Raw genomic sequence first — 12,516 nt, 5'->3', positions numbered from 1 at the left:
AGGTTATGTGCCAGAATCGTTTTTGATGTTGAACTCTTGGATGCTTGTTGGAGTTTTATGCTGTGCTGTATGACTGACAGGGAAGGTGCAGGTGTAGAGCATGAATAAGTAAAGCCAAAGGCTGCTGGCCAACCGAGGTGTAATAACACTATTTAGGCACAAGAGGGAGTGGGCGTACTCCTCAGGTGTTTAGTTTGATTAGTATCTCTGCTCGTATATACAAAACTGACTATTCAGGGAAGCTTAAGAGCTGCTTCTTAGTCTGAGTGCTGTCATCCTCCACCAGGTCTTCGCTGTGAACTGCAGTAGTTGAAAGCCATTTTCTAATATACAAAATGCCTTTTTAGCATGATTTACAAGAAAGGTGTTTGATAAGTTTAGGACTTTAAGATTACTAGAACATACAAAATCAGTGACAGATTTCAATGATTTGAAATGCTGGACGTTTTTCTGCTCTTCGACCACTTCACGCTTGATCACATGACAGACATGTCTGCGGCTCACAGACTGTGGCAGTGGAGTCTGTGATGTGCTAGTTTACACCCAGTCTAACTCTGGAGTGTGCCATCACACTTTGTTAGAGGACAGATGGTTTCATTAAAGCCATACAGTTTAACTAACATAAAAGGATGAAACCTAAGGTGTGAGCCAGCATTTATAACTTGTTTTAAAACACATCTATTCACTTGTAGGAGCTTTTTAGTGTCACTTGTTATTTCATCCATCTAGTCCATGAACAAATTTAATTTATTGCTTTAAAAAATGCTTCAATGCTGTGTTCTGCCACTCACAGCCTGATCTTCCAGCCCATATCGGATTCTTGCAAGTTCAGTCAGCACTTTCAAATCCTGTTTTGAAACTCACTTTTATACACTAGCCTTTATTTCTGTTTGACTTCCTATATTAGTTTGGACATAGCTGTCCCTTTTGTTTAATTCTTGTAAAGTGTCTTGAGAGAATGCATCCAGAAAAGCACTATGTAAAAATTATTACTGCTGTTATTGCTACAAGGTTGCCCATGCGTGGTACTATGCTACTCTTGTAAGATAAGACATGAGCCATGGTCCACCCATGGTCTTGGTTAAGAGAATATGGAACCATGTACACTGTGCTGCTACAGTCCGTTTTGCCCTGATGCCCACGATCGGTCTGGAAACAGGGCTGTGTGACAGTGGAGGCGGAGAATGACAGCTCTGCCGCTCCCCTGTCATGGAATAGGAAACGCTGAAAGAGGAAACACTGATGTCACCATTAACCGCAGCTACGCAGACTATGTACAGGAAGTGACCCAATATAGTACCTGCAATCAGGCACCAATGCATTGCCTGCACAGTGAGTGACAGCACAGGAGAGGGATGACAGCTTAGAGGTGGAATGGGAGATAAGAAGACAGGAGGGGAAGAGCAGTCATCTCTTGACAGGGAAAGAAGAGAGGCTCAAGAGGGAGGAGAGAAGTAGGAGAGTGAGTGAGTTATGACACGACATGATGGTTGGACAGCAGAACACTGATCTTTCAGGATTGATTAATTCATTTCAGGTTGATTAGTTTGTTTGCAGGTCTGGCAGATAAAACAACAAGCATACAGGATGTTCAGTGGATCAGGGTATGCAGATAAAGTAGTTGCTTCTTCCTCACTCCTTCCTCAGACCTGTGTGGTGGGAGGTGTTTTATATGCTGGTATGGACCAGAAAAGCTGGTGGCTGGGTGGTTTTGCAAGGGTGATAATTAGCTTGGTGGTATATGTGTGTTAATAAGAAATGGTAGCTAAATATCTCACTGTTGATGTCAATTTCGTATCTATTCATGCAAACCTCTTACAGTCACACCAGTAGAACACTAACACTTGAAGTTTTGTGGGAAATTAGAAAAAGTCACTCTTTGGGGATGCTGTCAGTCTGATGAGCCTCTACTGGGACTCCAAGAGGCCTGTTTGCTTGTTCCATATACAGTAGTTCCTTTAATCCGGAGATGAACAGAGATTTTTTAGTTCTCTTAGACCTTTCAACATAGTGGACATTTTGTTAACTTTGAGATTCTTTTTGAGATAAGCTATGTGATGTGGAATAAGTGGTTCAGTCAATTAGTTTTCATCCATTTCCTGGAATGAGGGAACCTGAGACACTGGGCTCCAGTGAAGCACAGCTCTTTTTTTAATTTGGTTCTACAGTTATTTGTGTGCAAGAGTTTCTCTTGTCTCAGGCTATAATTTCCTTATCCATAACACCTATCCTTATTCATGAGGGCCCTTCTCTGTCTTTGATGCCATATTAAAAAACACTTATCTGTAGTGGAAGTGGCCAGTTTCTCCACTGCACATCTGCTCTGTGGTATGAATATCAGCTGCCTTCTGCATGAGATTTTTCTTGTCTTTTTGCACCTGGTTTGTGTCACCTTTTTGACATGGCAGTTCATCACACAACTCCGAAGGAAGACAGGGATTCAGTGTTAATGAGTATGCCTCTGGAACGTTTTCTGTAGCCCCATTATTTGGGACGTCCTAAGCTAAGATAATTATACTCTGCAGTGAAAGTGCAGTGATAGAGATTATATAATTCTTACAAGTATTAGAAGGAGTAGTATTTCTCCTCCTAAATCCTGATAAAAATGTTTCTCCAGCGTGCCACCATTTTGAAATATATGAGATGAAATATGTGTTTTTTCAAACTAAAGAATGATTACAAACTAGAGGTGACCATTATTGTAATAATATCTTAGCTTAAAAACTAATTGGTCTCATTTGGCATTTTTCTGAAAGAATTCTGGGGATTGGCTTCAATGGCATGACTGGCTAGCTTGTCCCATACTCCTTCAACCCTTTGGGTAAAACAAGTGCCTCCAGTTCTCAGTATTAATTTAATTTCTCCATTGCTTCCACTTGTGTCTTTTGGTTTGTGTTTTACTGCTGATTCTTAAGACGTCATTCATAAATTTGTCCATGCCTTTGAGGATTTTGAATAGTTGTATTAGATCTCCTCATGGCCATCTCTGTTAAAGCTAAACATTAATATTTAATAATGTGAGAAATCCTTTGTCAGCTGTCCTACTTTAACCTGACATTGCATTGCCCTGCTTCTGCTTTTGAAAGATCTTATTTTTAAATTTCTAGTTGGTTAAACATGTCTAAGGCCTTCTTAACAGTTATCTTTGCAGCTAAAGCACTACATCCACTATCCAAAGATCTGTAGTTGCTGATAAAACATGCTTTATGATGGCTTAATTTTACTATGGCTTCTTCACATACATAGCATGAAACACACTGTACTTTGTTTCACGAGTAAATTGTTTTATCATCAGCCTCATTTATCTCTTTTTTTCCACAGGTCCAAGTCATACAGGTTCACCTCTGGGACCACAACCACTAGTTCACCACACAGCACAGTAACCAAGCACGTTTGTGTTGTGAAACACTTTTGTGCAGAATGAACTCTCACTTATATCTGGGTCTCACACATGCCACTTGCAGGGACACATTTCCAAAGTGCCTCCAGACCCAAACTCTCATTTATTTGGTGTATTTCTTTTAAAACGTTTGCTTAATACAAACGAGAGGAGGAGGCCGAACTGGTTTCTAGCAGCTAATTGATCCGAGGATCTCATCCAGTGGTTTCTTACTCTGAAACAACTTTGATGACACAGCCATGTAGCTTGTTCCATACTCCCACAACCCTTTTGGGTAAAGAAGTGCTTCCTGTTCTACATTTTAAAAGCATATCCACATTGTTTCCACTTGTGTCCTCTGGTTCGTGTTTCACAGTTGATCCTGAAGAAGTCCACTGGGATGCCTTTATCACTACCTTTGAGGAATTAGCAATATTCATACCATATCCCCATAATCTCTCTAGGTTCACCGGTTCACTCTTGGTGCCTAGGATCAAGTGCATCTTTAAATAAGCAACCTTAACAGGCCCTGAGAAAATCGTAAACATGGCAGTTTGAGCAAGTACTTTGATTCAAAGCTGGAATAAGAACCAAAGGATTCTGCTGCTCTCAGGTAATGGATTCTGACACCCCTGGTCTCCAGGTTGAACAAGCAGACCCATTCTGTGCCTTCTCTTACTGTGCAGTGTTACTTTGCACTGTCACGGTTTCACACAGTTAAACTGTTGTTGGGAACAGACTTAGAGATACAGCATCAATGACAGGAAGTCAGAAATAAAAGCAAAGAGAAGTGACTTAGAGTATCTAATGATAGGTGCTGTCTCCACTTTCTGAGTCCTTCAATATAACTAATGTACATATAGAGAGACACACACACACGCACTCACATAGCAGTGGGAAGATGACGTGCAGCAGCCTGTGACCGCAGCGCTGATAGCTCACGGAGAGCCCTGTCAGTTGCTCTCAGTTAGTCAGTTACACCACACCCACATGTGCTCACACAGACAGAGGATTTGAAACCCTGCCCTGCTCTCTTTATTGAGAGGCCCTGCCAAAGCACCGGCGAGCTAGTCTGTTTGTCCCGACATCGGCCTGCCTGTCTGTTCATCAGCCGGCTCAGGGATGGCGGAACTTGAGGGTCTGGAGTTCGGGAAGTCGGATTTTGTCCTCCTGGATGAGGTGAACATGGAGCAGTTCATGGAGAACCTGAAACTGAGGTAAGAAGGGGTGAAAGTCTGGGCAGCTTGGATGAAATGGGGTGAGGTGAAGAGGAATGAGAGAAAAGAGACTCTGAAAAGCCGATGAGAAAACAGAATCTGGGATGTTGGCTTTAACCCGTCCCTTACCTCACCAGTGTTATCCGACTTCAGGTTATTTTCACCTTACTAAAGACTGCTGGAGTCCATTCTCTAGTGATGGAAAGACAAGGTGTAAAGGACACCAGCCTCTTTACCAGTTTGACTTTTTTATCTCTAGTTCACTTTTTGTGAACAGTTTGTGAGTTGGACTTCATTCACAAACTTGTTCACAAAACGTTCACTTTGCTCTGTCACTTATTTGCCATCAGCTTTCATCCACAACTGAATGAAGCTGTGGACAACTGATTGCAAGAAAAGATGACAATGAAAAAGTAGCTTTCGGTAAACATTTTGCTGTCAAATTTCTCTCATATGTGAAAACACTGGGACGTCTCACAGGGCCAAAGAGAGAAGATAAGAGGAGAAGCAATGAAAATGATGAGAGTCAGAGCGAGAGAGAGTGATAGAGCAGGAAAGAGGGAGTGATTAGTCATTTCTGGTTTGACTTTACCGCTCTTTGCAATGTAGATATGAAGCCTTTGCATTTCAGAGCCTCGCTAGCTGGTTGGTGGAGAGACAGACTGGTTACTGCTGCTGAATTTGTCGTTCACATTTACTGACTGGGTTAAAAGATGTTGGTCTATTATTTCAACAGTAGATTCCCTTCATTATTTTGTTTCTGTTGTTTGTGGCTGAGCAGAAAACAGTGTTAAGTTTTCATTGTAAAATTCAATGATCAAATATAACAGTCATGTATGGTTTAAGGGAATTGATTCAACTTTTCTAAATCTTACATTTTGAGTTGACTGTTACAATTGTGAGTTTTTAAGTCTGAATTTGTCCCTAATTAATGTACTTTAGGGTGGACAAGATCTTTGTAAGACTGATAAAGAATCATAATATATGGTAAATATCAAGATTCATATACTGTAATTAATGCTGGCTGCCCCTTTTAACACAAAACATACATTGTACCTTTCATTCATATTAATTCTAAGGTTACAAACTGTTTGACTATAAAGCAAAAACAACAGTTTTAGCTTTGCTGTTTGGTAGGGTCGATGCAGTAGTCCAGGGAAATTCATATTCCTCCTTGGGAACAGGGTAGGGTAAGAATCTTCTAACACCTGTATAATATCCTAAACCTTCATCTTTTGAGCTTTGGGAGATTATTAGAAGTCCTGTGTTTAGCTGGCAGTTGATTTTCTACCACATATAATGAGCTGTGAGTTCAGAGAAAGCAATTTCAGTCTAATTTCCCACATGCTGACCTGTTCATTTTGTTTCAAAAGGTTTCGCTCACATAGAAATAGTCCCTGCCTGTTTGTGGTTGCATGTGCCTTGCGTGACATGAAGTCAGACTGACACAAGTCCCTTTTTTAAATGGCAGTGGTTGGTATTTTCAGTTTAACTTCACAGTTCATAGTTACTGCTCACCACATTCTTCTGAAAGAATTGTGCTGCTGATAAAGTTCTTCAGCACCTTGTTTTAGTGAATAAGCTGTGGACAGCTACTGCAAAAACCTTTCCTGTTCTACGTCACAAAAAAATGGTCTTCTGGAAATTCGACTGTCAAAATTCGAAGAACACTGAACCCTGATATCCTTCAAAATTAGATTTTGTGCCACCCAGTCCTCACATACTTGTAATGAATAACTTTCATGTTTTCCTGCAAAACGTCTAGGAAAACGTTTATCACACAAGTATTGTCTTGAGCTGAGATCATTTAGCTTTTAAAGGATGATCTTTTTGTTCCTGTCCAAAATACTTTCTGCTTTCGAAATTCACTCATTTCCAATTTGTTTCCCATTCCAATATTGTCTCTGGATAGAAATGCACCTTTAAGACATAATAAGGACTCATAAATTGATATTTTTCATCCCCCAGAAGACAATAAAACAGGGCAAATTTTAGCATATTAATTCAAGATAGTGCCGTTTTAATAAATATGTTTTTCCTGTTGAGAGAAGTTAACTTTAGAAAAGTCCTCAATTTCAAAAAGGGGTTCTTCCAAGGTTTCACTTTGAGATTGGGAGTGACATTACACAAAAGTTTCCCTGAAGCTGACTGAAGCTATGAAGCACTATGACAATTTTCCAGAAGTGAAAGTACTAATTAAGTACTTAATCTTAAGCTTTCTAAAATCCCATTAGTTCATTTCCCATCAAAACTCCCTATAAAGGGAGTTATAAGTATAAAGGAATGACTATATAAATGTTCTTAGAGCTAAGAACATCAGAAAGTGCAGACTGTGTGGGAGAGTAGCCTCTGAGTTCATTACAGGAAACAGGCTTTTGATCTGTTGATGGATTACTGGATGGATAATCCTTTGGTTTTGTCTTAACATTTGAGTTACATATTTTCCAGCTTGATTACAAGGCAGAGTATAAATTCCTCAGCGGGGTATAGAGCAACAGGCAGGAACTTGCAGTATAGTGTGAGTTGGGTATGTGGAAGAGGTCAGGGTGGAATTGTATAGGCAGGATCTGCACCCTCAGCACACTGAGAAGAGAATGCTTTCCTGTTTGAATATGTGAGCACAGGAGCTGAGAAGAGGAAAAACATGAAGTGGTACACAGCACTAAAATACTGTGAGCATTAGACTGATTTCCAGGGCTTTACTAGGCCTAAACAGAGCTGTGGGATCCAGTATGTAGGATATCGAGTAAGTCACAGCTCAGTATACTGACTTTGTAATCTCCTGTCAGAGTTCAGAGGCTATATTTCCTGTTCTCACCTTTCATAAGGTGAAGAAAGGAGACAAGCAGACATGTCATTACACAGACTCTCTCCTATCACTGCCCGCTGGCACCACAGCTATGTACACTGGTTCATTTATCAAAAGCTTAAAACTACAATAATAGTAACAAACATGATTATAATAACTATGGTAATAATGGGCAGCATAGTGATGTAGTGGTTAGAGAGAATTTCAATTCTGAACCTGGGGTGCTATCTGTATGGAGGTTGTATGTTCTCCCCATGTTCTTGTGGGTTTCCTCTGTGTGCTCCATTTTCCTCACACACTCCAAAAACATACTGGTAGGTTAATAGACTCGCACCCTTTATATCACTTATCCCATAGCTTGATGGGATAGGCTCTGATTCCCCCGCCACCTTGAAGTGGGTAAATCAGTTGGAAAGCTCATTAATAATAATAATCATCATCATCATCTATCCATGGCCAACCATCCTAAAACAAATGGTGATTAGCATTGCTGCCACATAGTGTAGGGCTTCTGGGTTCATTTCTGTACCAGGGGTGTAATCTGTGTACAGGTATATGTTTATATTTTCTCCCTGAGTTTCCTCTTGGTTCTCTGGTTTCCTCCTACAATCCAAAAACATACAGGTAGGTTAATTGGCTTCTGTAACAAATTGCCCCTGAAATGATGTGTGCTTGTGTCTCTGTGCCCTGCAATGGATTGGTGTCCCACTCAGGGTATATCCTGCCTCGTGCACAATACTTCCCAGGATAGGCTCCAGACCACCATGACCATCAATTGAACAAGTGGTTATTGAAAGTGATGATGTGAAGAACATAAGGCATGATATTTATGAAACGGTTCCGCAATTAAATGCTGGAGATTCCATTCTGTCTTTCAGTGAATCCATTTCTCCACATGATCCTGGGAAATCTACTTCAGCCACATGTCTGTTTAAAGGACATTGATCTAGAAACTTAATAAGTTCTCTCACTTAACAAGATCTCTCACTTTGATCTCTCAATCTCTCACAATTGTACATTTTGACTGGGTACTTGTGGAACTGGAGTGAAACCACTATAGATGAGAACATTCTGAACATGTTTTGAAACAGGTTCCAGTATTTACTCATAATTTGCATGATAATTTTGCAGATTCTATTCCTGTTATTAAAAAAAATATATAAGCACTTGTTCTCATGTGGCCTTCTCTGCCTGTAGCTGTAGCTCTGTAAGGGGGTCCCCTCCTCCTCTTCCTATAGCCAGGGGGCTAGACCTCAGCCAGCAGGTTAAGTCAAATTTCACTATATCTAAATAATCTATGTACTTACTGTACATCCTGAAATGTATCTTTTACTCCTTGTGAGCAGTTGTAGATTCCTCTCTCACCTCTGACACTTGCAGCCCCCACAACACCCAGTCTTCACCTATTGGTTGTATAGCTGGATCTTCTCTGAGCCCCTATCTTTTACTTGGCCAGGCTACACTGCGTCTCTCCAAATATTTCACTGCCTCATTAACACGAGCTTGACTTCACTGCATTCAGAATTCTTAAAATTATTGAGATTGTAAACCCACTGGAAGTCTTTAAGATCAAGAGTGAAACACAAACCAGACAACATAAGACTGAGAAAAGGAGGTGGGACTGTAGGAGCAGGTACTCATCCTTGATGTGGAGGTTGCTTTTAAGAAACAGCTGAATAAGACTCCCTTATAAAATTAGTTGACACCAGAAGTCTGGAGGGAGAGCAGCTGAGTTGTAATTGTAATTATTCCTATCGACATTCCTTCATGGTAAAAAAAAAACATACGTAAGCTCTGCTCTCCTTCTCATTTGTCTATTGTATCCCTCCTCCACCCCATCTGCACCAGTTGAGAGATATAATCCCTCCAGTGTGCGGGGTCTGTGTGTCCCGAGGTCTCATCGCAGTGGGCCATCCATCGGGGGGTGTCTGGGGGGCATCCCAACGAGATGCCTGAACCACCTCAGCTGGCTCGTCTTGATCCAAAGAAGCAGCAAGTCTTCTCCATGGTCCCCTGGGATTGCCGAGGTCCTCACCCTTCATGGAGAGTGAGCCCGACGGCCCTACTGTAAACACGGGGAAGACGATGAGAGAGCATCAATCCAAAACGATAGACAGAGCTAAAAAGGAGGGGCAGGCTAAAAGGTCACATACCAAAATGAAGGCTAGTAAGGAAATAACGCGCACTTGGGAGCTCTAGGAGAATCCGCAATAGTGAGTGGGGAAGTGAAGAAACGGGAACTCAAATAGTGACAGTAGTAAACGGTGATAGGTGTATTACTTGCAGAGCGAGCATTTGTTAAACATGGCAGTGTGGGAATGCGAGACGGGACAGAGACGTGTGTGGAATGCATAACACCTACAGAGGTACACCTACACCTACATTCCTGCTGCTTGTATCCGTGATCTCATTCTTTCGGTAGCTACCCAAAGCTCGTGATCAGAGGTGATGATGGGGATATAGATTGACCAGAAGCAGAGCTTTATCTAAAAACTGAGCTCCCACTTCAACACCATGGTTCAGTATAGTTTCCTCCTTACAGCAGCTGCTGCACCAATCCACTCCAAGCCAATCTCATGATCCTCTCTACCCTCACTTATAAGCAAGTCTAACCTAAGATCCTCTCTCCAGGAGAGAACCATGATCTCAGATTTGGAGGTACTCACCTTCAGCCACATCACACTCAGCTGTGAAGCTCTCTAGTGTGTGCCACAGATAGCAGAGATGCAGCCCTCAGGTCCCCAGTCTGGATACACTCCAAACCTCGGCTCCACCTTGACATTCTGTTCATGAAGATCATGAACAGCCTTGGTGGAGGACCTTTAATTACTATTTATAAATTCATTTTTAATTAATCTTAAAACAAGATTTTTTTTTCATTAAGAGCTAAAAGAGGGTAGTGGCAGTGCCAATATTAAAGGGGAATGGAATATCAAGATCAATCCACTGAAGGAGGCAGTTACTTATTTTTCAACATCTTTGCTGTAAACACACAAATTAAGTGAGATGTGAGGATGGGGACTGTATGCTAACTGTCTGTTGTACCTTGATTTAAAGTCAAACAAAGTCAGTGTGTGTCACAGATCCCCTAGTGCTGGAGAGAAGTTAGATTTCTGAGAATAGCATACTGACCTCACCCAGGTTTACATACAGAGTACTTCCTGTTCTCACTTCCCAGCCCTGTGCTCTTCCTGTGTATGGGTGAGGCATGCTGGGACAGGGTTCTGTATGTATGGGGTGGAGTAGCATGGGCTGAGCTCTCTGCACAGGTTAGTCACATTTCACAGCATGTACAGTAAAATGTATGCAAATGTGGGAATAAAGCAAGACAGAGCAAAACCTTGAAGCTCTAGTGATAGATACATACTGTAGGTGTACTACAAAAGATAAAGCATTCCTTAGTTGCTTCATATTATAATGTATTAAAAGTTATTTCTAATATAAAAATGATAAATATTGATTGGCATGTTCTTTATAAGAGAGAAGATAGTAATCCTCGATCCATGGATTAACAGCTGCATGTGATGCAGGTGTAGCCTGCAGCTGGTGAGCTTGCAGGTCCTTCCATCTCTCTGCTTCATCCAGTTCTTGTCTGGTCCTATTTTCTTGAAGGTCACTGAATGACAGTTGCCTTCAGCTAGCTTTATCTCGGGGTCATATCCTACAATCAGTAGATGTTTATAATGCAGTCTTTGAGGTTCGACTGCTGAGTGATCTTGTAGCACAGGCATTGTATATCCAGTGATCTTCCAACTTTAGAGCTGGCTTTAACCTCCATCCACACCACATATCTACATATTGAAGATGGTCATGTATCAAGAAGAGCACCAGTGCCTGTTAGATGTTGATCTTTGCTGAGAGCCTAGCCTTTCTTTTGTTCTGAAATCAGTGAAATAGCCTTGACGAAGCACTATGTGACATTGTTGTTGAAATTGAAAATATATATATATTGTAAGACCAAACTGACAAGCCACATGCAAGCTGGTCAGTGATGAGATGAATGAATTCCAGGGAGAAACGTGCAATCACCAAGTAAACAGTATACAGTATCTCAGATCAGATCTCTGATAGTTATCATCCCGTCAGACACCTGAGCAGCCAAGTTCCTGGAGGATTTTCCATATGCTGTCATGGTTTACAGCGTCAAAGTCAGTGGTTAGGTTAACCAAAACCACATAGATCCTGGTTTTTGCTCATGACACATTTTCTGAATCAGTCCTACCACAGTTTTCATTTCCGTGGTTCACTTGATCGGATCTGAAACCTCCACTGTGTTTCTGGAAAGATGGTTTCTTCTAGCTGCTTAATCTTTCATGATTTCTCAGGCTAGAGTCTCGCCGGGGATCAAGAGCAGAGATATCCTTTGGCTATGGGTTGCACTGTCACTCTTTGTTTTGTGCAGGGTACCAATTCATTCACCATTTTATTCCTGGGCCAGCAAGCTGCATTGTCATGTGCTGAAATATGTGAGTGAGTGGTTTGAAGATCTGTCTCTGCCTGTTTACACTACTATCTGCTTTAGCATACTTGAAGAAACCCACCTGATGTCATGCAGTGCAAGGCACAAGGCTAGCTCAGCGAAGACTGAGCACCAGGAAGTTGCACCACGTTATTCTTGTTGTTTATTACACCTAAATGTAATCACCTTGTTACTTATCGTCCATTTGTCACACAAATCTCCAAATCTTCCACAGCATTCAAACAAGCTAAAGTTGTTTCTTTGTGCAACTTTCTACTGGTACTTTCATGTTTCTATATTTGTAACTAATAAGGGATCCAATGCTATACAGTCTACAGCAGATCTGCTCTGTTCAGAAGATCTATTCATATGAAAGACACACTCTATTCTGAAACTATGTTTTTGCAATAGTCCTGTTGCCAGAAACACTGTGAAAATTGAAGACACACCCAGATAACATCCTCCTTGTAGTGTTGTGAGAATCAGAATGAACCAACAGTCCAGAAGACACACCCTACCGAGATACACAACTTTACTCACAGTGTTTGCAGAATGTATGTAGAAATCATTTCTCTGCAGTGTTTAAGGTGTGATCAAAAACACCTTTAAACAGCACGCAAAAGCAGCTAATGCTGACAGGATGTAGACTAAT

At 41.2% G+C, this 12,516-nt stretch overlaps 1 protein-coding gene across 2 annotated transcripts in view; it reads left to right on the top strand.

Moving 5' to 3' along the window:
• The first annotated feature begins 1,320 nt into the window (after positions 1 to 1,320).
• Positions 1,321 to 12,516, top strand: part of myo1g (myosin IG) — a 60,255-nt gene continuing 49,059 nt past the window's right edge. The window contains exons 1-2 of one of the 2 annotated variants that reach the window (XM_088601377.1): positions 1,321 to 1,462; positions 3,322 to 4,596. In XM_088601377.1, coding sequence (XP_088457503.1) covers positions 4,502 to 4,596 — 95 coding nt within the window. In that variant the 5' untranslated portion in view covers positions 1,321 to 1,462; positions 3,322 to 4,501. Of the gene's footprint in view, positions 1,467 to 3,321; positions 4,597 to 12,516 lie in introns of both variants that reach the window. The other variant, XM_088601378.1, reaches the window with a different exon arrangement.

This window comes from Lepisosteus platostomus, chromosome 12 (genome assembly GCF_059453375.1).
Source record: "Lepisosteus platostomus isolate fLepPlt1 chromosome 12, fLepPlt1.hap1, whole genome shotgun sequence".
In the NCBI taxonomy this organism is placed as follows: Eukaryota; Metazoa; Chordata; class Actinopteri; order Semionotiformes; family Lepisosteidae; genus Lepisosteus; species Lepisosteus platostomus.
This window is presented reverse-complemented; position numbering and strand designations above follow the sequence as displayed.